The sequence below is a fragment of the Perca fluviatilis genome, chromosome 5, assembly GCF_010015445.1.
Source record: "Perca fluviatilis chromosome 5, GENO_Pfluv_1.0, whole genome shotgun sequence".
Classification (NCBI taxonomy): Eukaryota; Metazoa; Chordata; class Actinopteri; order Perciformes; family Percidae; genus Perca; species Perca fluviatilis.
The window spans coordinates 24,769,356-24,796,543 of NC_053116.1; the positions used below are offsets into that span (position 1 = coordinate 24,769,356).

A 27,188-nucleotide genomic window follows, 5' to 3' on the forward strand; every position below is an offset into this window, starting at 1 on the left:
GCAACCAAAACGTAATCGCCAGAGGCCAGCCTCCGATTCACCTCGTCAGCATCCATTTTCGTGTTAATCGAAACGCATCACCTGACCGCTCATTTACTGCACAACCCGGCCAGAGCCCGTGTAAAATGATAGAAATTAAGACTGAACCCGACTGAACAAAGATCTTCAGCTCTACTTTGTGGATCCTTTTACTTTCCTCTAGCGCCATCATTAGGTCAATGTTGTAATTAGTCCAATACTTTACTTTATGACCAACATTGCCAGATTTCTGATTATTTACATATTTGTACGTTAATTTTGCCCTCTTTACAATGGTCATCAATAATGCCACAAGTGCCATAATGCACGATAATTTGTCCTCTGCATCTGGTGCAACAGAAGAGGATGTAGCATCCACAGACAGCCATTCGGAGGTGGGGCTTGAACTTTGTCGTATGCTGTGTTCAAGTCGGGTTGTTGGTATGCACCAGTAAGTTAACCATTTTCATGCAGAATATGAACATGCCTTTCAGTTGTATTGTCTTGTAATTGAATTGTGTGGGAGTAGGCTATTACAAAAATTAGTGATGGACTTATGGACACATACCCTCTTCCACACATCATAGCTTCGTCAGCTTGCTTAAAAAATACGGTGTAGGTAGATTTGTAGGAGTGGCAAGAGTCGTGTTTTGTAAAATTGCACATTTATGTCTATTTGTTCTCATGGTTACGACTACAATCATTTTCCTCAATATATGATCGTTATTTTAGATTTCTTTATTTAAAAGAGACAACGCACATTAATCAACACGAACACAGAGTCCAACATGTGAATGTTTTAAGTCTTTGGTACGATAGTTTAACATTTCCCATCTGGCAACGCTGTTTATGACCAACTACCTGCAAAAGTCATGACATTCCAATCAGCCTAAGCTCTACTTGTATTTAGTGCTGATTAGCAAATGTTAGCATGCTCATATGCTAAACTAAAATGTTACTGGTAAACATTATACCTGATAAACATGAGCTTCTTAGCATTGTCATTGTGAGCATGTTGCCATGCCAGCATTAGCATTTTGCAGCAGGGCTGAGTCTCAGTAAAGCCTTACATAGCATCACAGCAACTCATACAGCATGGCTGTAGAATCTTGTTACTATACTGTCCCTGCTGCAGGCACCTCTGAACAAAACCTGTGGCTAGTTACACAAAAATAAATCTCACTGTGCAACCTTTCCTGCTCAACACTGTGTGTGTGCTTCAGTGGTCTCATCACAGCTATAAATAACATCAGACCGACCCTCCCATCATCTTTATCAGGCCACATGGTGCCTCGGTTCCTCACTAAAGCCACCCTGCTCCTTCCACGCAGGCAACTGACAATGTGCCCTTGAATAGACCACCTCCTTACCCTCTGCCACGCCAGCTAACCTCCTCACTTTACCCCCCTGGCTTTACAACTGTGCTGCCATCTGTCCGTAGCCCCACTGCCTCGGGGGCCCAGGCACAGTCAGGGCACACAGTTAACAACTCGCAGGGAGAGAGTGAAGAGCAGGGCTGAGGCAATGAAAAAATGAAAAGAGTATGAATGAGGGACAAAGGCTGAGATCAAGAATAGTAGTCAAGTGCAGAGTGATTTAATAAAAGGAAAGCAGAGAGATTATCACAAAATTACTCTATTCAGCCTCTAAAAAGCGCAAAGTCCACCCGACACGGACTTTAATTACTTTTGAAAGCCTTGTATCATAAAGCATTCTTCGAGATTTATTTTGTCACTGCTCTGAATTTTGTCCCAGACAAATTCCTCCTATGTATAGATTTGCATATCCAATCACCAATATTCATCCCAATGAACAATATTCAACAATACATAAATAATAAAATGACTAATGAGTAAAAGATCTTTCTTCTCTTCAGGACAGTTTTATTATAAAATGCATTTTCGACAATTCTGCAACTGTAAATTCATTAGGCAGATGACCATAACCACCACTGAAGGTCATGTGCTTGTTTTTCCATTTTTCATACTGCAATGTTCTTCATTAGGTGAGGAAAGAATAGTCGTTTCTCAAATGAAAATCCCATCTAGAGTACAGCATTCTCATTTTACAATGAGAATTAAATTAAATTATGAATATTTAAGGGTAATAAAAACACCTTGTATACTCTACTGAGCGGTCAATATTAACCCTAATAAATAAATACGTTATGGCCAAAACAAACCAAAACTAGCTGTGCTTCTCAGGTAAATGCGTTCCGATGACTCATCCAAATATGTATCTGCGTACTGTAACTTGTTGTTGTTTAGTTTCTGGGAAAACCAGGTAGCACGGTGTAAGGCTACATGAGTCTGCAAAGGTCAAGCCTCCAGATCATCAAAGTGATTACAGCCCAAGTGTGAAACTCCAGCGTGTGGGCTACTGGCATCAACAGAGTGAAATGATGTCAGTGAAGCCAGCAACCAATTGAAAATGCCCGAGGCCCTTGTTTGCTACCATATGTTGGTGTTGAGAATGAGGACTAGTGGGTGGCTTCGTGTGTAAGCCTTTTCTGCAGCATCACAAGGAGAACTAAGAATCCAGTTCTAATAATCCTTCTCGGTTTCTGATGAAAGGCTGTTTCTCTGTTTTCACTCGTCAGCTTCCATGAAATATGGTGGACAGATAGATGTTGGGACAAGTACACAACATCTACCTAATTAAGTTTTGGTGGTGATTACAGGAACGTTCTTTATGACTTTTGTCAAAACTGAATTAGCCTCATCAATTATCAGCAAGTGCATATTAATATACAGTATATGTATATATATATATATATATATAGTGGGTACGGAAAGTATTCAGACCCCTTTAAATTTTTCACTCTTTGTTTCATTGCAGCCATTTTCCAAAATCAAAAAAGTTGATTTTATTTCTCATTACTCAGCACCCCATCTTGACAGAAAAAAACAGAAATTTAGAAATTTTTGCTAATTTATTAAAAAAGAAAAACTGGTTGCAATTGAAGGAAAGATGAATGCGGCCAAGTACAGAGATATCCTGGAAGAAAACCTCATCCAGAGTGCTCAGGACCTCAGACTGGGCCGAAGGTTCACCTTCCAACAAGACAATGACCCTAAGCACACAGCTAAAAGAACAAAGGAGTGGCTTCGGAACAACTCTGTGACCATTCTTGACTGGCCCAGCCAGAGCCCTGACCTAAACCCAATTGAGCATCTCTGGAGAGACCTGAAAATGGCTGTCCACCAACGTTCACCATAAAACCTGATGGAACTGGAGAGGATCCGCAAGGAAGAATGGCAGAGGATCCCCAAATCCAGGTGTGAAAAACTTGTTGCATCATTCCCAAGAAGACTCATGGCTGTACTAGCTCAAAAGGGTGTTTCTACTCAATACTGAGCAAAGGATCTGAATACTTATGACCATGTGATATACTTTTTTAATACATTTGCAAAGATTTCTACATTTCTGTTTTTTTCTGTCAAGATGGGGTGCTGAATGTACATTAATGAGAAATAAAATGAACTTTTTAGATTTTAGCAAATGGCTGCAATGAAACAGTGAAAAACGTAAAGGGGTCTGAATACTTTCCGTACTCACTGTGTGTGTGTATATATATATATATATATATATATATATTAATATGCACTTGCTGATAATTGATGAGGCTAATTCAGTTTTGACAAAAGTCATAAAGAACGTTCCTGTAATCACCACCAAAACCTAATTAGGTAGATGTTGTGTACTTGTCCCAACATCTATCTGTGTACATTAATGAGAAATAAAATGAACTTTTTTGATTTTAGCAAATGGCTGCAATGAAACAGAGTGGAAAAATTTAAAGAGGTCTGAATACTTTCCGTACCCACTGTGTGTGTGTGTGTGTGTGTGTGTGTGTTATATATATATATATATATATATATATATATATATATATATATATATATATGTATGTGTATATATATGTATGTGTTTGTACATCAAGAATAGTACAGTACTACTCCGCCTGTAAACTGTATAATGTGTTGTGTGGCTCTGATAAGCTTTGTCAAGTCTGATAACGATGACACCTAGTATGTCATCATGATTACGTGGGTTCAGCTTGGAGACTTTTAATTGAAAGCCTTTGTTAGAAAGCTGGGGGCATGGCATTTGAAAATGTTATTTGAGCTTGACTTATACTCGGGACTAACAGTCAGGATGTCTCACTCTCTGTTCCCTCACAACTCACGGCCTACCTCTTTAAAGCAAAACCTCTTCATTTAACTTAAAGTAAATCATGCTAAAACCTTTAAGCTCAATCTCTGACAACTACCTCAAATGTTGATGGAATCGTATAATGTTCATGAATAATCATTTAGTTTTTTAAAAGCCCCCTAAAGCTGAGAATTTTTCTACAACATTATCTTATATTATTATAACTATATTCATTAATAAATAAGCAACAATCAAAGTTAAAATTCCCCACAAAAAAACAAAAACATCCTTAGTTATTACTTCTCAAGAGTTTAACAGTCAGAAACTCATCTGCTTCATCAGGACTTTGTGGGGGTGGAATGGAAACAACACACTAACATGTCATCACATTTTGATTTGAATGTTGCTATAGTGATTGGTGCACGGAAGTGCACACCATCTTTTTCCAACTGGGCCTCGCCCACTTCAAACCAAGTGAGAAAAGCATGGACACCAACACAAAAAGAGAAATCTTAAGTGAAATAACCAAAACTGTTCAGGGCCTTTAAGTTTATATTCTCTTTTCATTTTTCATTTTAAGTAGCTTCTGTCTGTTAGAATAAAAAATAATATATTTAATATAAAATTAACTGTAATCAGACTGAATAAAAGCACTGCTTATACGGAACTACTCAAAATATGGATGACTTATATGACACATTTACACACAGACACACCTTTTGCATTTCAACCAAAAAAAGACTGTCATCAGCCATCACATCCACACCGTGGGCCGGAAATGTTCCTGATAAGTGCTTTTCCTGTCACCCACACAATAGGTCAAGCCTCAGAAAATGTCATTCCAACCTGCTCAGCCAACAACAACCACTAGAAGAAGAAGAAGACCCCTGAATGTGTCCAGAAAGACATCTAGTACATAGTTAAGTGTTCCCATTATAAGAGATCTCATTCTATTCAATCAAAAAGCTCCCTCCAATCAGGTAATGGAAGTTTTTATTCACCCTTTGTATCTTGGGCTGCTCCTGCAGTATATCACATTAATCTAACAAAGATTCATATCGACTCATTCAGCTCCTTTTATATGTTCAAAAGTGCTGCTTGCAAAAGATTTGCCTCTCCACAGAGATGGTTTAATTATTAAGGTTACACTTTTAGACGCTGATGACCTTGAGTTTCCAAAGACTTTCCCAGCAACAAAAAGGTCACAGCTTCAATGTTGCAACGTGTCGATCAAAAGGATATTCAAGCGTCCTTAAACAATATCCTAAACAATCTTTTTTAAATCCTTGAGATAAAGGCGAATGTAAATGGGGCAGTCATTGCTTCTTGGAAGCAGCCGCTACTCTCAAAGTTTATGCTCAGGTGAGTTCACCATGGGTCTTCAATGGGGTGTAGGCGTTCAGACAACGAGGCTAGTTATAGACTCCAGTGTCAGAGTCAGGTGGGTGAGCAATGGTGTGTAATTTGTTCTTGTTATTTCCACTGATTTAGGTCAGTGCCTGAAACATTTATATAAAACATACGGAGTGTGTGCAAGAGACAGAGAGGGCGAGCATAGGAGAGTAAATATTCATTGCACCCACAATCTGTGTGACTACATGCGTGTGTCTACATGTTTTTGTGTCTACACTTGATACAGAAGCTGATAGCTCAGTTCCACTGGGCTCCCATTGCTCTGCAGGGAGGAGAGCACATCACGGTCTCCAGGCAGGAAAGACAATGGGAGGTGCACAGAGGAACAGTACAAATCACCACTGTTTTGCACTGTAATCTTCAAACAAGTTCCCACGGCAAGGATGCCACTCACATTGGATTCCCTCAAGTGTGCGAGTGTAGGACAGTTGGGGACTATTAAAAACAACTTGATGTACCAGCCCAAGCAGTGGCTGGAACTAGAGGCAGGGAGCCATTTTTCATTACGTTATCGTCCGAAAAGCTGTGTTTATCCCATGTGCTGGACCTCAAACAGACATGAGTCAGTGCGCTAATTGTCCATTTGTCAGGGACATCCAGATATACTTAATCAGGCCACGCGTTACATACATGGTTGTATTTGTCATTATACCATGTAATAACCATGTCAATAGCCATCTCATGTATATCATGGAAGACATACGGAGAACATGGGGTCAAACAAATACGCTGCCTGCTGGTTCTATTTAGAGATCAGTGATAGGAAATGTGATGTGTGTATATAATACAACAGTCATGACTGCAGTTAAAATGATGGTAAAGTATTGGTTTTAGGCCTCAAACTCAATTATAAACACCTAAAAGTAGATCCAGATCTAGATTATGTATCTCTTGCCTGAAATGATGTCAACAGAAAGAAACTGTTGCTGTTTTGAACATTTGTTTTGGTCTGGAGCAAAAATGAGTCAGTCCTACAGTAGAATTTTTTGTTAGAGCTGTCTGGGACTGATGGCAGACAGGATAACTGTCCACATTCACTTGTGTGACCACAAAAGCTTCCATGCAGTCGCTGAGTGCCAGAGGGATGCTGCCGTAAAACAGAAAGACATTATCTGGTATAGTTGAACACGTTTGGGCCATATGATGAAACAGTGTTGATGGAGAAGTTGCTAGAAGCCACTCACTCATCAACAATGACAAACTCTGTATTACAGGCTTGGCCACAGTTCTAATAGCCGTTTTAATAAGATTGGATTTGAGCTTTTGGCTTACATGGATGTATGGGATGATTAAATTAAATTGAATTTGTGCTTGGATCTGCACAATGTGCTTTCCTCATTAATGTGTCATCGGTGCAAAAAAAATTTTTTTTGGGTCGCTTGCTTTCCCAGCAGATCAAGAGCCGGCTGAGCCAAGGCATCTGTGATCCAGGACAGACTTATCGGCACACCGAACACGGCCCTGCTCGGTTCAGCGGCCTGCTGCAATGCAAAGGCTGATGCTGTCCATGGTGCTGAAACTCCCTCTGCTATAATAAATAGAAAACGAAAATAGAAGGCTATGTCTGCAATTGTCACTTCTCAATATCCACTAGATGCATTCGCCAATTTTAAAATATAGAGTAAACTAGTGAGCATTTATTATGTGGGGGATATTGAATGAGTGAAAAGCGGAGTGATTTTTAACGCAGCCAAAGACTCTCTAACCCTTCACTCGCTTCCCTCCCAGCTACTCTTTTTACCTCACATACAGTCAGTCCAACAACAAAATGAAAAGCTTCTATTCATTTCCTTTTTATGACTGTATTACTTCGAGTACAGTTATCTGATCTGGCAATGTATTTAATTTACCATCTCCTGAGAGGCCCTGGCAAAGATGTTCAATAATACTGTAGTGTAAGTGCCTACCAAACAGTCACTCTATAGAAGGCCTCACACCACTTTCTTTCATATCTGCGGTGGTTTAAAGTCTGTCAGTCTGCCTCATCAACCCTCCCTTACTTTAGAAGCTTTACCTGCTTTGGGTTCGTCTTCTTTCTTTCTCCTTCCATCCCTAATTTATTCCTCCTTCCTGCTGGTCCCCTATGTTTCTCTGTCCCAGACAGAAGCGTTTATTGGTGATGCGGCCTGGGACTCCCCTCTGCCCTCTTCATCTATCTCTGACTGAATCTGGCAGGTTCGTTAGGAGAGAGGGACACAGCGGCTATGAACAGGTGTGAGGATAAAATACATTGATTTTCTGTGTGTGAGAGGAAAAGAGGGAGCTAGAGAGACACCAGGAGTGCTGCTCTGGGAGAGGTGGGAGCAAGAAGGTAAATAGGACTATTTTTACTTTTGTATTATACCTGCCTTACATAAAGCAGCTATAATCAATATTTTTATATTACCGGTAAATCACATGACTACTTGAATGACAGAAGAATTGTATGCAATGATGAACCCACACATTGCAGTTCCCCTCGCGTCTTTCAGTCCTCAGTCTTGTTTTGTTTTTAGAACTCGCCATTTTACTGTTCTGGTTCACTCTCGCCGCTCTCATTACTTTTGTCTTTAGTTGTTTTTGGCAGCAACAGGCAGCTCTTTTCAGCGAAAAACCTCTAAAAACCCTCTGTATGCTACGTGCCCAGCACCAAACGACAGACAGACGTTAGCGACTAGCCGGTGAACATAGTGGAGCATTTAGCTGCTACAGCGGCAGATTTATTCTCAGGAGTTGGTGGAGACCAAAATAGAGCTCCAATAACAGAGTGAATATTTGGCCCGAAATGGCCAAAAAACAGCTATCATAGGATTTGCAGGGGAGAGAAATTAGGTAGGCTAAATTGAGGAAAATTGTTATGTCTCACAATGTGAAAGATGTAAATGATGTTTGAGGTTTTGCATATTATAGAAAAATGTCACCATGGGAAAATAAAGGGCATTTTCTTGTCTATTGTTACCTTTCATTGTCTAAACAACTGATTGATTGATTAAAAAATAATAGTTATTATATAGAGATAATTATTTGTCTTTCATCAGGTTTAATTTTCTAACAAAATGTATTAAGGTTGTCATGTTTTTCAGCAGATTAGCAGATCATGTAAATTTCTGATGTCAGAGCTTTACCGAACGCACCAAGAAATAAGCGTTGCCAGAACAGTACCTGCTCACAACAATAAGTGAACTTAATAAATACAACCAACTATTAAATTTTTATTAACATTAATGGCTGCTTGGATGTACTGTATGATACATGCAAAAGCTAGGGTGAGTATATGAGAAAATATCCCTGAAGAGAAAATAATATAGATTAAGGTACAAAGAGGAATTAAGTATTATTGGTGGAATCACTTTTAGGTCTACATAGGATCCACAGAAAATGTTCCAGTATGCAGAGGCTTTCCAAAACAGACCCACACAGCCGCCGCCTCTTTGTTAATGGTCTCCTGTAGACTAGGCTATCCATCATCTCAACGTGGCCAGTTAGCAATAAGGACAAATTCTTGGCTTTTTTTCAACAAAGGCCACCTCCTCCTCATCTCTTTCTCTCTTTGCTCTGTTTCCCTCTCCTCCATCTCCTTTCCGCCTCACTAATTAAGTCTCCTGTCCTTTTCTTCTCCTTTTCTTTCCAAAAATGTCTCCACTGTTCTACTGACTCAATACCCAGAGGAGTTTCATTTCTTAGCTCTTTAACCTTCACAGCATAGTGCATGCAACTTCCTGAACTCCATTTAACCTCAGCCTTTAAAGGCTAAATAGCTCCATTACATACTGCCTTTAACCTGGGGTCTCTGACAGGTGTTGAGGGCTGCTTGCATCTTCATTCTCTGGTCTCCAAGGGCTGTCCGTTCAACTGCCTGTCTGTCTCGTTCTAGCATACAACAGGCGCTGCCATACATTGCTCAAACACTGTCAAATGCCTAATCTTCTCCCGCATCCACAGAGAGCAGGCATGATGTAGAGCTTTTGTTGTTGTCATCATTTTTGTGCTCCTTTTTCATGGTCGGCTGAAAGACAGTGAAGGCGTCCACAGAGAGCAGAGCTCAGCAAGGCGTCCAGATGCAGCTTATCCCTATTGTGTCAGTACAGTTGGTACAACATGCAGTTATGTTACAGACAGAGAGGAGAAAGGAAGACTAAAACAAAGCAAAAATGCCAAACATCTACTGACTCCAGTTTCTGAAATGTACGTATTAGCTGCGTTTGTAAATTGAATATCCTTTTTGGACGGTTGATTGGATAAAACAAGACATTTGACAGCTATTTTGTAATGAAACTGTGATGGTTATTGTGACTAAATTATGTTCCCACAATTCTCTGACATTTTACAGACTAAACAATGAATTTAAAAAAGAATGGATAGATGAATAAATTATAGTTAATTGCAGCCATCTAAGAGACAATGAAGAATAGATTTGTCATCCTGTAGCGATGTTGCTATGCAATTTCTACAAATGTACTCTGTTAATATATCTGATAGAATTAGGCCATTGTGCGATGTGTTGCAAATCAGTGAGCGAGTATTTAATGCATATTATTAGCCAAAAAAAGACCTTTCCAACTTCTTATTTTCACAGTTCAACAATTTTCCGATAGAATTGACAGAAACTTAACCATATCAATAAGCTGGTGACAAATAAAATGAAAGACTAATGTGTAAAAGTAGGAACAGCTTCAATTCTTCTTGAAATTGATTCTCCAAGAATTTAACTGGAGGGATGAACACCATTCCTCCACGTCACTCCAAAAGGTCTGATGACTGTGAAGGCCACAGCATATGAAGCATACAGCATACTTTTAATTAAACCATTTAGGTACTGCTTATACCCCGTATAGAAGTATGTTTTTAAAATAATTTATTCAGATTGGTAAATAGGTGAGTGTATAAAAAAACACAAGAACATTTTTATTAATACCGCCCATCCTTACCAAGGACAGTAAACTATGTTTCATATCTTAAAATTTCAGCTTTAAATCATACAATCCTTTGCTTCCCAAAGTCTCAACTACATCAATTAATAATAACATTTCATGATGGTGAGAGCAGGTATTTTGTTAGACAACCAGGAAGCTACTATAGATGGCTGAGTGTTTCTCCTTGGCCTCTCTGGACCTTTATAGCAGCATGGAGGAAACAAATAGCTCTCCAGTGGCTACTACTAACAGGTGGCCTTGACTGACTCACAGTCCCTGAAGGCTGACCCTGACAAACAAGTAGTGACACTGGCGTGAATTACAGCTGCGCTACTGAAAATACGAAGTAAGAGCTTAATGAGGCTGGACTTCCTGTAGGTGCATGTGGTTCTTCTGAGGACCAAATCTAGCTACACTATATCCTGATACTGTAAGCTCTGTATGTCTGTCATCTCTTTGTGTGCTTCTGCATATTGTGTTCTCCTTGAAGACAGCTGAAGAACAATTCAACAACAAAAGGACACAAATTTGCGAGATTGAAATTTACCTGTTACTCACTGTTACTGTGAGAATTAGGGCTGCACCTAACGAATTTTCTAGTGTCGGATTCTCACTTCTTCCTATTTATTTTAGACTGAAAACCTCTCAGTCACTGTTGCTCTCGCTGTTTTATCCACTTAGTAACACATATGATCCACAGCTCAATGCAACAAGTTCACATGCTGTTTCTACACTCTGGAGGTTGAAAATCATTTAGAAAAACAGAACAGAAAAAGTTACTTTGAGAAATACGCTAACTGGCTTTCTTGCTGAAAGTTAGGCTACTGTAGATGATAACATTGGTACCACTCTTATCTTTACAGTTAATATGAAGCTACAGCCAGCAACCGGCTCACTTAGCTTAGCACAAAAGTCTGGAAACAGGGGGAAACAGCTAACTTGCCTTGGGACCAACTGCCAGGCAACCTTCAAGAAATAGTCTGACACATAACCCCTGTAAAACTTTGTGGTGTTGGTAGGTGGAGTTTGTTAACTTTGGACTTAGCCAGGCTAGCTGTTTCCCCCTTTGCTAAGCTAAGATAACCATCTCCTGGTGGTTCCTTCATTTTAACAAACAGACATGAGAGTGCGGTGAATCTTCACAAGGTTCTCTGAAATGTCTTTGGGCAAGACAGCAAATCACAACCAGATCCACAAGTGATAGATAAGTAGTGCAATGTAAGCAAACAAGTAGATAGATAGACAGACAGACAGACAGACAGACAGACAGACAGATAGATAGATAGATAGATAGATAGATAATTGTTTATCATCAGATGGAATGGTTTATAGAGTTCATGTGTGCATGCAGTTCAGTTTTGTATTAATGTATGAAAGCTCAAATGTGTACATCTATATTTTCGTTTCATGCTACAGCAACTCATTCAAACCTTAAAACTGGCCTACTTTTTTACACATTACTATTATGTTAGTAATTTCTGTGGCACTATTAATTTTATAAATAAAATTTTGCTTCCATTATTAATTTTAACAAAGTCTTGTTAAATGAGGGGCACATTATATAAGACCTGCTGACTTTCCCATATTTACTCGTCAAGGCCTGTCCTGAGAATAATGGAGGTATTATGTACAAGACACTGCTCTGGTTTGGGGTGAGTCATTGTTACGGCTCAATATCAGCTTTCACAGGGTTTAATATATCTCCTTGTTCATGGGGTGCTCCACTTATACCTGCAATCTTCAGAGATTATTCTGATGTGAGATTTTAGAGGATTATCCAGGTATCAGTCAGACTGACGAAGGAGGATGTGACCTAAAAGATCCCTGATCAGCGGGCCTGGTGGTATGAGAAAGTGTCCTATAACCGCACAAATTGGGGCTGACTGTTCATGGGTTTAGGCCGCCATGCAAGCTGAGATCCAACATGTTGAAGTTGCCTTGAGCAAGATGACGAATTCCTGTGAGGGACATTGTTCTTTCATTTACCCTGCACTCTGACTTCTCAAATGGGAGGGCAAGTAAAAAGTGATTTTCTCCATTACAGCATTTCTTGTTACGCAGGATTTTCACAAAAAGAAGTAGATGGTCATTTGCGCCTACAGTATTGCTAAAACGATAGGTTGATTAATCAAATAATTGATAAACAAAAGTGTTTGATCATTTATTTCTTCATTTTGTAATTTAGGGAACAAAAAGGCAAAACATTTGTTAGTTCCTACTTCTGAAAGAGGAGGATATGCTGCTTCCCTTTGTATCATTGTACACTGAATATTTTGGGGTTTTGAAGTGTTTGTCCAACAAAACAAGCAATCTGAAGAAATTCTCTAGGGCTCTGGGAAATTGTGATAAGCATGTTTTACTCTTTTATGACATTCTATAGAGTAAATAAATCGTTTCCTGCAGCCATATCTGCACTGTATATATATATATATATATATATATATATATATATATATATATATATATACACACAGTAAATATATATGCCTTTACTGAATTATTTTTTAAATTCCCTACTCACTCCTGATATGTGTTAGATGTAACTATTCAAACTTCCTGCCTGAATCTTCCTCACCATTGATTCTCTAGCTGTGCACATCCTTCTATAGGACAGAGGAATTACTAAGTGGAATAAAGGCACAGGGACAGCCCTGTTCACAAAGCTTCAAGGTGTCCTCTCCACACCATTACCTTGGTCGACACTCTGCAATGACTAAGTGGAAGTTTGAGTGAAAGTGACATTTTATTAGCAGAAGAATCTAAAGGGTCCTTGTCTGAACAAACTGACTAAACAAGTTTTTATACTGCTGCTCCTGTTACCAGACTTACTGTATGTTCCTAAAGATCTATGGAATCTAAATCAGCAGCTCAAAGAGGATGTCTCCATTCAGTTTCCTTTCAGAATAAAAGATTAAAGCAACATTAAGAGAAAACGTTAAGTCGTTAGTAACGTTAGTCAGGCCTAAGTAAGCACTTTGAAAAAGGATTGGATTGTTGGACAGCAGGATTGAGTTGTCCTGCTGTATCACTACTGCACCTTCATTTGAGAGAAAACATTGCTAGGATTCTCTGTGTTTGTGTGTGATGGGCAACTGAGACTGCTGTTTCTATTGACTCTTCTCCCCAGTGTTGAGTAAGTGGATGAATACAGTGTCAGCCTCTGCAGCTGCAAGGGCCACTGTGTTGGAGGAAAAAGGCAGTCCTCGCCAAAGTAATCCCTTGGCAAAGACTGGTGTCCCAGACACTAGCGCAGTGATGATCCACACAGAGAGTGGGTGGGCGATGTTGTGTACTTTGGGTCACCAGACACTGACATTGTCCTTGCAGTGTATTGCCAACTGTATATACATCTTTGACAGTAATGCAGTGGTGTATATTCCAGCGACAGAGGCTGATATTCAGTGTTCCCTAATAGCTTTAGCTCTCATCACTAGCAAGAGATCTGCCAAGCTGCTGGGTTGTTTTTTCAGGTGTGTCAATAAACCCAGTGTGACATTATCACATCCTCCTACGTGTGAATTAAATCATCCATAGGAGGGTTGAATTCAGTAAGGGTTCATTAAAAATGTGTTATGGGTAGTTTATGATTGCAGGCAGGTGTGATTTGAGAGATGTGGAAAAATAAAGGGCCACATTAATGAACAGATGAAGGTGAATTTTTTTTCTGAATCATTCAGTCAAGTATTCTTTGTGTGTGTAAAACTCACCACGCGTAGGAGTAAAGGCAATGAGTCTTTCCCAGCCCACACAATATGTCCAAAAATAGCCTCACTTACGTAAAAAATCAAACATATTTGCACTGAAGATAAATTGGTAATTCAAGAGTGAGAAGAATTGACAGCAAACACAAGAACCACATGAAGTCTATTTGCAGAAGATCATCAGTGAAGTGCAGAACATGACTGCTCCCTGGTGTTCTCCTCTTATTAATGAAAGATCAATTAATTATTCCATATGCAGGGGGATGACTAACAGACCACAGAGAGATAAACAAGGGCTCCATGTTGGAAAGCACACCTGCAGGATGCATGAATTGGTGAATTGATCGCTTGTGAGTGCATGGCTGTGCTGAATTAAGGGTATTTCCACCCATAGCCTACTTCACGTGGATGGCCGGTCATTGATCATAACAGCAGAGATCATTTCAGTATGGGGAAAAGGGTGTGTGTGTGTGTGTGTGTGTGTGTGTGTGTGTGTGTGTGTGTGTGTGTGTGTGTGTGTGTGTGTGTGTGTGTGTGTGTGTGTGTGTGTGGAGGGGTATAGCTGTCATTATGCGGGTCAGAACTTAGGCTATAATACAAACAAGATGTGCTTGTGCCTTTTGAAAATGCAACACACCAAAACCTAAAGTCAAAACCCATGTGTCTCCTGAATAACCAGGCTATTATGCTGGCAGATAAGACAACAACGTTTAGACTAACATCATAGACCACATGCATGCGGAATTTGTGACGATAAGTATACGCGCTCAATTGGGAGGTATGGCACCATGCAGAAGGCAAGATACTGTAAATGTTGCACGCGTTAATATCATATTAAACGGCCTGCACGCTGATTCCCAAATAGGCCTATACGACTTGCAGCCATAACAGCCCAATGGGCTACAGGCGTCTTTCTAACGCGCAAATCTGGGGGGGCATGCAGCCATTCATAGACGCTGATTTGGCACATTCATTTTCAATTTGCAGCTCCACCATTCAGTGGTAGGCTACAGCTTGTATTTTACGTCCAAGGTTGAAAGCATATGCGCTAATTATCCCTTGGTGTTTCGATATCCCACTGGGCAAGCAATGATGCCTATTGGAGATCGCTACATCGCCAAAGAAGCGGAATCATAAAAACACTTGCATATATAGGCTAGCAAATAAATATCCAGAAAATGTCGCGTTTATCTTACCTGTGCCATGAGCCAAATCGATGCCCGGTTCGGTGAGTATGTTCGGGTCACTTTGAGATCTGCCTCGTTGCAGACAGCCGTCTAGTCCATCCGATGTAGCCATGGGGAGACAGCACAGGAATCCTGAATAAAATATTGAAAACCCAACCAGAGGCAGGCAAGGTCAGGAGGAAAGCAGCGAGCGAGTGCAGATTTAATTCGCTCTGACAACAGCCGCGTTGAGCATCTACCAGGGAGCCATGGCTGAGCAGAAATTCCGTGTGTGTGTGTGTGTGTGTGTGTGTGTGTGTGTGTGTGTGTGTGTGTGCGTGTGTGTGTGTGTGTGTGTGTGTGTATAGTGTGTCTGGACTGTGTGCAGGATGATGTGTGGATGTGGGAGGGGTGATATGCCCCCGATGATGCCCGTCCCTGTCCAGCAACACGATCAAAATATCCGACACACATTTGGAGCTTATACTGAATATTTATGTATTTTATGGTGACAATATATTGGCAACACAGTAGCTTATGATTGTATGCTCCCCCTTCATCGTTTATTTAGGGTAGGCTAAGCTTTACTATAGGTTTAAGCAGCCCCGGGGACGCTATAAAATGCCAGATTGAGTCGAGCAAGCATAGTTATAGGCTGATCATTGATGACATTGGCTGTAATTTGTTAGTTAGAATCATAGACTGTAAAGCAGGTTAGAATGCACCACTGGACATGTGGTCAACTGATGTAGGCATATGTGCTGCCTACTCAGCCTATAGTTTACAGAAATAAAAAGGTGCATTGATGACAGGGACATAGTATCTATAGTACAGTATATAGTATGCGTTGTAATTTCCGCATTGTTTAAAATTTTCCTCGCTCCACAAAGCATATAGTAAAAATAAATAAACAGATTTTATTTTTTAAACTATGATACAACGGTAGTACGTAGAAAACGTGGCAGGCGTATTGTTAGAAGCATAATAGGCTATATAAAAACGCCAAATCTGAAATAGCCTACAACTATTGCATGAAAAGCATCATTAAGAGAAGCCTACCGCTTCCGGATTTAAAATAACTTCTACACTCTATACAATACCGTTATGTTTAGAATAAGTGCTTAAAATGCGCAGACGATCCTTCCATATTAGTATTTATTCGCAAAATATCATAAAATGACACTATTTTGCTTAAAACAATGAAGGTTCACGTCAGTGCCACATGAATACATATGGAAGCAGCCCATTGGCTTGTTCCACGTATGACGCGCCAATGCGGAAGTGACCCACCGCCGAAGGAGAAAGATGGCAGCTCACAAGTGCAGCTATTCGGCTTTGCTGCTCATTATTTGTAGTTTGTCAAGGTTTTTTGTCGCAGACAGTCAAGAAACGACACTAACTGGCGATAACCATGCCGCTGCGGTCGATAATCCACAAACAGCCACAGAAACAGCGGGACAAACGGCCGAGCAGCCTGCGGTGGAGGAGAGGCTGTGGGAAGCAACTGAAGAGGCGACTCCGGATGATGCTGACACCGACAAACAGGACACTTCTACTCCCGAAACCACTGTCCCCTCCTCGGTACCACAGCCTAAAGACGATTTTCAAGAGGAACTGGTTATCAGACCGCTGCACTCAGGAGATATTTACACCAGCTTCCAGTTCCGCACACTTTGGGAGACGGATTTCATGAGAGGAAACAAAGGTAAGCTAACTGTTAGCAGTGATTTAACATGCCATTCATTTTTAGTCAGAAATAAACGTGTTATTTTTGTTAATAGAATGCATGTGGACGTATTTATACCCTTCATTTAAGTGATGGCGATTATATAGCTAGTCGTGTTTATTTTACGTACGTTCATTATCCAGGTTCTTACGTGGTTCCTTGGTGAACCGGGTAGACTTATGAGAACAGTGAAAATGTTTTGCTTTAGTTCTTTTTCAGTTATGAATTTAGCTTTATTTTCTCTTCTTATGGACATGAAAGTGTCTTAAAAGTCTTAAATCTTTACTTGCATGCACCTTGTTCTTTGCAACAGGAAATATCTGTTCCTGTACAATTTTAGTCCCACAGTTTTTGATGATTGTATTATATTTTATTTCTCAGTGTCCCACTACCGGCTCTTTCCCAAGTCCTTGGGCCAGGTCATCTCCAAGTTCTCAGTGCGAGAGCTGCACATCTCCTTCACGCAGGGCTACTGGAGGACCATGCAGTGGGGGCAGCCTTTTCTGCCGTCCCCTCCTGGGGCTGAACTCTGGGTCTGGTTCCAGGACTCTGTGACAGAGTGAGTACGGCCCTCTGGTGGAGGTGAAATAAATGTTCTGTATTTGCGGATTTATGAGAGGAAAGGGAAAACCAGCACTATTTTCCCAAATCCTAGTATGTGCTTTATAAGCCATTTCGACATTTTCGTACCATTTTCTGCCCTTTTTAGTGTCGATGGCACCTGGAAGGAGCTGACAAATGTTTTGTCAGGGATCTTCTGCGCTTCACTGAACTTCATTGACTCCACCAACACTGTTCAGCCCAGTGCATCCTTCAAACCGCTGGGTATAGGCAACGGTACAGAGAGGCTTCTTCAATCTCCCTTTGCATTTTGTAGAGCTTTTGAGTGATGAGCCTGAATAAAAGTGTATGGTGTGATTAGACACCTTAAACTCTTGCAGCATGCAGGTGCTACAGATACTGCCCAAGAAGTATGTTATTACTTACAGACTGATTTTGTTTTTTGTGTTAAACTTGAAGTGACGGACCACCGCTTTCTTCGCTATGCCACCCTCCCACGAGAGATTGTTTGCACTGAGAATTTGACACCCTGGAAGAAACTCTTGCCATGTGGATCCAAGGTGTGTGTGTGTGTGTGTGTGTGTGTGTGTGTGTGTGTGTGTGTGTGTGTGTGTGTGTGTGTGTGTGTGTGTGTGTGTGTGTGTGTGTGTGTGTGTGTGTGTGTGTGTGTGTGTGTGTGTGTGTGTGTGTGTGTGTGTGTGTGTGGGTGTTTCATTTCTGTCTTTCTGTCCTTTTGTATGATGATGCACATACTGACATCCATGATCTTTCGTCTGGAGCGCCTCATATGAGGCAAATATTCTCAAGGTCATATTTTCAAACACCCTTTCATTTCAAATGTTGATGACTGCAGCTAACTTAGTTTCTTTTTCCTTTTTTTTTCTCTTTCTTTATGTGGTCATGTTGCACTTGCAGGCTGGTCTCGCTGTCCTGTTAAAGTCAGAGAAACTCTTCCACAGCAGTTTTCATTCCCAGGCAGTGCACATCAGACCTGTGTGCCAGGACTGGCAGTGCAAAACCACATCCTGGGAGCTGAGACAGACACTGAATGTGGTCTTTGACCTGCACACCCCCGGACAGGGTAAACGAGGTTAGCAATATCACATTCTTCCTACATTCATCTCTTATTTAGGTTTAGAGGTCCTGAGGTTTGTTGTGTTTGGTAGTAGAATAAAACATGATTACGTCTCTTTGGCCTTAGTTAACTTAAGCCGTTTGTTCCTTCAGAGTGGTCTCTGTTTAAGATGTTCTCTCGGACCCTGACAGAAGCTTGTCCACTGGCCTCCTCTAGTAAAATCTACATCGACATCACAGACAACCCTCAGGTTTGACTCCCACATAATATGCTATCATGCACTCTAAATGATTAGTTTTTTTCCCTCAATGTAAACTTCACAGAAAGAGGATTAATTTTACTGAACTGTCAAAGCAGTATGAAGGTGCAGATATTCAAAGGTTCCCTTTGGAGTTTTTGACCCCTAGTAGCATTTATTTATGAGCTGGCTAAGATATGCTGCAATGCGCCAACAAAGGAAGCTAAGAAGAAGATTGCAAGCAAGCAAATGTGGACTTAAACAAGGCAGGCTTTTAAAAAATAAAAATCTGCTTTGCAAAATGGAATGCACTACACAAATTTGTTAGGGCTCAAGGATACACATAATGTTTTACACTTAATGTAAACATAACCTTTTGTATACAAGAAAACTCCACAGGGTACCATTTAAGATGATTTGAAACCAATGTAGCAAGGTGTAGAATGTATTATCTTTGCACAGTATGTATATTGATGTGCAATACAAGAGTAATTAATTGTCGTTTTGCAGGGAGAACAGTTTGAGGTGAGCCCGGCCACTCCCCTGCTGAGCCAGGCAATGGTGCTGGGGGACAGACGAACCTTCTCTGTCTACGATCTGACCCAACAAATCACCTTTGGCACTGTGCGCTCCCTCAACCTGCTGATCCGCTGGAAATCCAGTGAGGGTGAGTGAGAACAGCAGGGCATGACACGCAGCTTTGTGTAAGAGACGATGGATGGATGGATGGATGGATGGATGGATGGATGGATGGATGGATGGATGGATGGATGGATGGATGGATGGATGGATGGATGGATGGATGGATGGATGGATGGATGGATGGATGGATGGATGGATGGATGGATGGATGGATGGATGGATGGATGGATGGATGGATGGATGGATGGATGGATGGATGGATGGATGGATGGATGGATGGATGGATGGATGGATGGATAACAAATAAAATAGCTCAATACAGAATACAAGAAAAAACCTTAGCATACACTTTAAATAATATAAGATGTATATCTATAGAATACACAATATAAAGAATATACTAAAATACACTATACGAAACTACTACTATTACTAAAATATAGTTATTTAATATTGTTTTTTTAATGCAATGAGGTAGAGTGGGAGTATGAAGATGGAAGTGTGTAAGCCAGGAGATGGTGGACAGAGATGTCTACCATTGTGTTTACAAAAATACAGTATGTCAACTGCATCTGTTTGTCATATCTCTCTTGGTTACATGATGTAACTACCATTCTTCTATTCTCTGGGTTTGCATTGCAATCATCATTGTATCTGCAGTTTGTTCTCTGTTTTCGGACAGAAAGTCCTCAACAAGCAGCAGCTGAAGTGACTTTCAGATTGCAACGTGTGTCCGTTTTTACAAAACGTGTTTGAGGCAAAAAAGCAAATACGAAAACACAACTTGTATCCGAGATTGTTGTGTTTTGTATCAAAGCAAGACTGTACTTATTTGTTACCTAGAGGTTCCTTTTAATTTTTCAAACATTAGGGTGAAACTTCTTTATTAACAGATGTTTTTGATAAAGTCAACCAGAGCAACAGACTGGAGTCCTGATTTTCAAAAGAAGAAAAGTCATAAGTCATATTCTGTAACCTCTACTTTTTAAATGTGAGCATATGCAGTGTTTTCTTGTCTCTGCTGCAATGTTTCCCACATGGTCGACCGTTAAACCTCCTTGTCTCATAATCCCTGCCTGCAGGAGACATGCTGCGTCCCTTGCTCCACGGTGAGCGTTATGTGGCTGGTTACGGGCTGCAGACAGGAGAGATTCACACGCTGATGTACAACAACCACCCCTACAGGTCCTTCCCTGTGCTGCTGCTGGACTCTGTGCCTTGGTACCTTCGTCTCTACATTCACACCCTCACTGTGGCCAGCAAGGGAAAGGACAACAAGCCCAGTGAGTGACTTCAGAAAGCCAAGTAGGATGCATGTGCACACAAAATTGCAGCCAAGGTGTGAAATTAACAATTACAAATGTGCCAAATGCTGGAACAATTTGTCTATGATTTGATACATTACTAAAAGCCATAACTGGTTGCTTTTTGACATCATAAAAATTAGATTAGCCTTACGTGAAGTAAGCCAATGTAACATTTCTGTGTAAATGTACTTTTAGTTAACCAGTGGTTATGTGATTATAAAAAGCTAGTTTTAGACACTACCTGCACTGTACATGCACAGCACAATTATATGCACAAAAGAACTCTGTTCCCCAAAATTCTGTTAAAACTATCATCAGGGAAAATGTCTTTTCAAATATCTCCCACTCGCACAAGTTAATCTGCATTGCCGTGACCGTAGATAACAGAGGCTGTTTCTGTCCAAGATTTTAACATTTTTAAGGGTCAACAATTCCATGATTCATAATTGTCTTGCAATTATTTTTGTAATGCGTGGCAAATGCTGCTGTAAACACAAGAAGAGGCTGATTTCTAGTGTTTGTGATGTGGAAATGAAAATAACTGTTTACATTAGTAGGAAAGAAGGATAATGTAATTCTACTAAGACAGCCAACTTATTGATTACTATGCTTTCATTTTTATGACAATCCATTCTGTTGTAGGGTTTTTGCTTAAAAAAATGATTAGCTCTACACTGATGGGTACAATTATTGGACTAGCCTCATGAGTTACATACTGTACCTTCTTAGTTTCCTTAGAGGAATCATTGTTTCGTGTTATTCCATGCAGATGCATCATTTCACCAGAGGGAGGAGAACATGAGTCCTATTTTGTGTCATGAAAGCTGAAGCCTTTTATTTTGGTCTACCTACTGTACCTATCTTGGTGCTTGGTTCTTGCTCAAACATATATACATTATAACCTCCCTTACTACAGTGGCTTCCTTAGTATAGCCACTGTAATTTGACAAGTGTCCTTGTGCTTCATGAAAGGTGCTATATGAATAAAGGTTGTTGTTGTTATTGTTATTGTTATTGTTATTATTATTATTATTATTATTATTATTATTATAATTGTTATTATTATTATTATTATATGAAATAATGTTATGAATGTGTGGAGTTTTGTCACATTGTATCATATATCTCAACCTAGTGAAACTACAAAGGGCTATGGATAAACATTAGAATAGCCTATTAATGGTCACTCATGATTTAGTTTTTTCCTCCGCCAGGCTACATCCACTACCAGCCGTCTAAGGACCGTGTGAGGCCCCACCTGCTGGAGATGCTGGTCCAGCTTCCTCCTAACTCCGTCACCGAGGTCACCGTGCAGTTTGAGAGGGCTCTGCTCAAGTGGACTGAATACACCCCTGATCCCAACCATGGCTTCTATGTTGGGTATGGAGCATGTGGAGTTGTTTTCCAAACTGATTATTTCCAGAGGTTGCTTAAAAAAAGTAAATAAGGCAGAGACACATGTTGCTTCTTGTGTCCCTTCAAAAGTTGTAGGTGTTGTATGGTTTTGAGGGATGTAAGAGTGGGTGGTTTGAACATCTGTGAAAGCTTTGTATTGATTGTTGTGTTTCTTCAACATTTAGGTCTTCAGTAATCAGCTCTCTTGTACCAAGTATCGTCGCCATGGATACAAACAGCACTCGGGAACAGCCACTTTTCAGCAGCTTGTAAGTAAAGAGTTTTAAGTTTCTATAGAGAAACACATTTGTTGGGAAAAGTCGAATGATAAAATTTCCCATCTGCTTCCAGTTTTCCCTGCAAAGAGGAGTCCAGCTACTTTGTGCGTGTCTATACAGAGCCTCTGCTGGTCAACCTGCCAACTCCTGACTTTAGCATGCCTTATAATGTCATCTGCCTGACCTGCACTGTGGTGGCCGTGGGCTACGGCTCCCTCTACAACCTTCTGACCCGGAGTTTCCAGATAGAAGAGCCCAGCCCGGGATTGGCCAAACGGATAGCCAATATCATACGAAAGATGAGGGGTGTGCCGCCACTCTGAGGCTTTCTTTTAGAAAGTAAGATTTCCTTTTGGCGAAACCACTGGCTAACGTAACATTCAGGGAAGAGCCGAGTCAAGTGCTGGTATGAATGTTTAAAAAAATAAATAAAAAAGTCAACTTGAAGTTTTTGTTTTCGAATGGAAGAAGACAAATTTTGAACATAAATGTATTCAGGATAATTTCCTGCGGGCTAAGGAAAAGAAAATATAGACATTTCTCTACTTGGGTGGAAAGTAAGAGCTTTGTTATTGTTTAATAAGAAACCAAAGCTGTGTAGTATGCTGCTATGGTAACTGCATCAGAGGGCTTTGGTTAGACTGTTTTTGTTTCTGGATGTTTGAAGCCATAACTCCACTACATCATAAAATAGCCATCTGAGACATTTTGTTACTATGAGTGGTAAAATGATGTTTCTACAAATGCAGCATTAAAAAGCCTCAGAGCTCTGATAGAAAATGGACGAGGACTGCTGTCCTGACCTGTTGATTGTGATCTCCCTGCTAGGAAAGATAATATAACTTTCAGAATGTCATATTTCCTTTGACAGGATATATCTTTCCATGTCCAACCAGAAATTAACACAGCATCAGAGTCTAACTATGGGATATGCCAGAAGTATTTCCTCTTTATTTAATAGTTCATTTGTGTTACCTGACACACGTTTTAATGTTTGAGAAAAAGAAATACTAAAAAGTTACCAAGTTACTTTTTTTTTTTAAATATGTTCCAGTCACTAACATTACTTGTCTGGTGCTTCTTCTTGCTCTTTAAAAAAGGAACAGCCCTCTTACCAAACATTTATTTTGCACTTGGTTGTTGGATGCATGCTTGAATGTTAAATTTGATTGTCAGCGGGTCTTTTTTGCCTTTGTGGGGTTGTTGACCACTCAATGCAGTTTCAGTATATATGTGTGTGTATGTGTATATATGTGTATATATATATATATATATATATATATATATATATATATATATATATATATATATATATATATATATATATATATATATATATATATATATATATATATATATATATATATATATATATATATTAACATGTATACTATTAAAACATGTGTTTAGTTATTAAACTTTTTTACCAATAACAATCCTCTGGTGTGTGTCCGTCCTTTTTTAATAAACTGAAACATCTGTTTTTTATTCAATATATATTATATTTCTACCTCTGTGAGAAGGTACACCGTTCTAAACTGCACCAAAGCTAGAGCTGTATTACTTTCCGCTGAGTGCCCACATTTTTTGTGCAAACAAACTTGGCCCCACTTCTGGCAGTCTCTGAGAGAACAAACAGAGACGTCTCTGTGTTTGGCCGGTCAGCGATTCTCACCCCTGCACGTTTGGCAACAACGTGGAACAAAAACAAAGGAAAAAAACAGTATTCCACATAAGTAATATTCATATGTGGTCAGCTGTGAACTATGTTATCTCTCTAAGCAAGTAGATATACACAGCTGGAAAACATAGCTCTGCTGGCTCAGCCGTAGCAGTCTTCGTGTGAAGTGGCTTGTCACAGCGACAGAGCCTTCACTATATGTAGCATATATGTTTGTGATTAGCTAGACAAGTACAGTTTTTAGTCACTTAAATTACAAAAATAAATGTGTTTATAGAAAATTCAATTTGAGCTGCATTTGAGGTTGTGGTGCAACAGTGTTGAAACCTTCAAGCAATAGACCTTCTTGGCCACCTCTTTAAAATAGTCTTGTTTTCTGCCAGTAAGCACTTTCCATTCTTGGCATTATTCATCATTTGTTTTTTCAGCCAAGCTCTCGCCTAATACGCCCATAAAAGAGACCAGTGAAACTCAAGATGTATAACCAGCAAGGTGACACATACATAAGACATTTCTAGGTTCTAGAAACATGTTTATTGGTTATAATGCAAAGAAATGTAAATTGCTCCATACCTTTAACCTCTACAAGCAACTGATACTGTATATAAGTACAGTACATGTTTCATCCATTTAGAATATACTAGATGATACAATATCAATACTCAAAAACAATGACAACAATGTGAATTGATTTCAAAGTAAGATTACTTCAGTAGTAACTAAAGTTAAAATACAAACATACTGTAGGTCTTTTGAAGACTTACGGTTAAATTCCCATAGAGGCAGGCAGATTATTCCATGGATCCAGGATACTATGCATCCTGATAAAGTTCCCTTGGCCTTTGGAATTAAAATAGCCCCACATCATCATATACCGTTCACCATACCTAGAGATTGGCATGGTTTTATGTCGGTTAATAGCTTGTTTGATTTGCATTGAGAGATGATTTTATGGAAAGTACCCCATGCCAATCTCTAGGTATGGTGAAGGGTATGTGATGATGGGGGGCTATTTTAATTCCAAGGGCCAAGGGAACTTTATCAGGATGCATAGTATCCTGGATCCATGAAATAACTGGCCTTTAAAAATAAAAATCTGCCTGCCTCTAATTTAACATAGGGGTGTACTTACTTATGCCCCCTGTATTTTAAGGAACAAGATTTATTTATGATACATTATTCACTCACAAAGAAAATTGGTGTCCTTAAAGATTGGATTTTTCCTCTTTATTTTAATTAAGGCATTAAGATCAATTTGCAAAAGATGATTTTTTTTTATTCCTCTTTTTAGTCAACTTTAGCATGGGTGTCCTAATTGTTTCACATGACTGTACTTAAAGTACATAGAATAGCATCTTATCTAGATTGAAGGAAAACAATTAACTTTTTTTTCCCACAAAGAATCCAACTTTGTGCAAGCCAATGCTCAAGTATTGTACCAAAGTGTGCTACTACGGAGTTGAAAAGGTAGGGAAAATGAACATGATGCTTTTTCTGCGTTGTTGCATTAAAGATTAACGAAGTGTCGCAGAGCTGTCCAATCAGCAGGGCTCACTGCAGGCGTGGCCGCAGGTTGTCTTGCAGCACTTCTGCTCTCCTGGACACTGACCATCGTGGTAGCAGTACTCAGCACACATGGGGGTTCCCTGGGGAAGGGCGCAGCGACCCGGCTTCACTGGCGAGACAAAAACATACACAGTGTCAACACATTCATGCGATCACACACTAGGGAGTTTTGCCACTATTGCTCACATCTAACCTGTGTATGGTGCAATGCACTCGTGTCCACATCCATTGTGGCAGCACTTCTCATCCTTGGGGCAGTCGCTGTCATTGGAGCAAAATTCAGCACACAGTCCTGAGCCCCAGTGCCTGCGAGGACACACTCCTGGTTTAGCTGAAGGGAAAAGAGACATTAATATATACAAAGAGCTGAAACAGAAACGTATAGGCTACTGTCCATGCTTGATTCCCACATCAGTTCAGTCACTGAGAAGATTCAACCAAAGATTTAACTGAGCTGCCCACTTGAGAAAAAGTACAACATTGTGGCTCGTACTGAAAGCAGGAGGGACACAGACAGCTCCACAGTCAAAGACACAGCATTTGTGGTCAGCAGGACAGTCTTCATCACACACACACCCCTTATGTGATGGGACAACATTAAGGCGACGTGGGCAGTGGCCAGGTTTTGGAAGAATCACTGAGAGAAAGAAGCAGTGAAGCAGAACAGAAGAAAGATCAGCTGTGGAAACTGGGATAACAAACAACGTGTTGTGGAATGGAACACACAAACATTCACTCTTTTTCAGAATAACATGCGTTAAACACATATTACCATCTAAGTCAAAACACGTACCTGTTAAATTGCCATCAGCTTCTGCAGCAAAAACAATGTCAAAGTGCACCGATGCACCGAGTGCTAAAATCACTGCACAAACTGCGGACCAGTGTTGCTCCATGTTAACTTCTTTCTCACAAGAATGTACTCCTGTTTGGACAAATATCCCAGTACACAACCTGCAGGCTGAGCAGCCCAGCCAGAGGATGCTGGGTCCTTGTGCCTGTAGAGTTACATTCCCATCTCTGCACTTGAGGGGTCCTGAGTTATTTGATGGGATGTGACAGAAGGCACACTTTTCCCAATCAGCTGCTTCCCAGTGTTGCAACTAATAGGTCTCACTTTAGTCTTTACATGCTTATTTGTACATTATGTGTGCCTAAACTAATATATATATTATATATATTTACAATACTCAAGTTGGTTTAGTTTCATGTGAGTTTGTTTAGGACTTGGAGAGTGTTTTTTTGGTAAATTACATGATGTTTATGTCATAGTTAGTTTTTGAAAGTTGTCAACAGTGCACACACTCCTACCTAAAGTTTAACTATTGCCCTACTTTTTAAGGGTTGTGGAGACAATTCAGGTAATGTAAAGTA

The 27,188-nt window shown here is 40.0% G+C and overlaps 3 protein-coding genes across 6 annotated transcripts in view; 1 reads left to right on the forward strand and 2 right to left on the reverse strand.

Annotated features, from left to right (window-relative positions):
- Positions 1-15,650, reverse strand: part of phactr3a (phosphatase and actin regulator 3a) — a 34,575-nt gene extending 18,925 nt beyond the window's left edge. For all 3 annotated transcript variants that reach the window (XM_039801547.1, XM_039801548.1, XM_039801546.1), the window contains exon 1: positions 15,376-15,650. In XM_039801547.1, coding sequence (XP_039657481.1) covers positions 15,376-15,478 — 103 coding nt within the window. In that variant the 5' untranslated portion in view covers positions 15,479-15,650. The remainder of the gene's footprint in view (positions 1-15,375) is intronic.
- A 957-nt stretch (positions 15,651-16,607) lies between these two features.
- Positions 16,608-23,747, forward strand: pigt (phosphatidylinositol glycan anchor biosynthesis, class T). The gene is made up of 11 exons (XM_039801796.1): positions 16,608-17,050; positions 17,453-17,630; positions 17,781-17,908; positions 18,092-18,192; positions 18,548-18,722; positions 18,860-18,957; positions 19,456-19,612; positions 20,670-20,870; positions 22,109-22,274; positions 22,475-22,558; positions 22,641-23,747. The coding sequence occupies exons 1-11, from the start codon at positions 16,651-16,653 to the stop codon at positions 22,888-22,890; spliced, it is 1,938 nt and encodes a 645-aa protein (XP_039657730.1). The 5' UTR covers positions 16,608-16,650; the 3' UTR covers positions 22,891-23,747.
- A 1,766-nt stretch (positions 23,748-25,513) lies between these two features.
- wfdc2 (WAP four-disulfide core domain 2) lies at positions 25,514-26,753 on the reverse strand. Of its 2 annotated transcripts, XM_039799399.1 has the most exons (4): positions 26,608-26,751; positions 26,308-26,451; positions 26,008-26,145; positions 25,515-25,923 (listed from the first exon to the last, which is right to left on the reverse strand). In XM_039799399.1, the coding sequence occupies exons 1-4, from the start codon at positions 26,708-26,710 to the stop codon at positions 25,790-25,792; spliced, it is 519 nt and encodes a 172-aa protein (XP_039655333.1). In that variant the 5' UTR covers positions 26,711-26,751; the 3' UTR covers positions 25,515-25,789. The 2 variants fall into 2 exon arrangements, with proteins under 2 accessions (XP_039655334.1, XP_039655333.1); XM_039799400.1 differs by lacking the exon at positions 26,308-26,451 and having other exon boundaries at positions 25,514-25,923; positions 26,608-26,753.
- Positions 26,754-27,188: the final 435 nt, after the last annotated feature.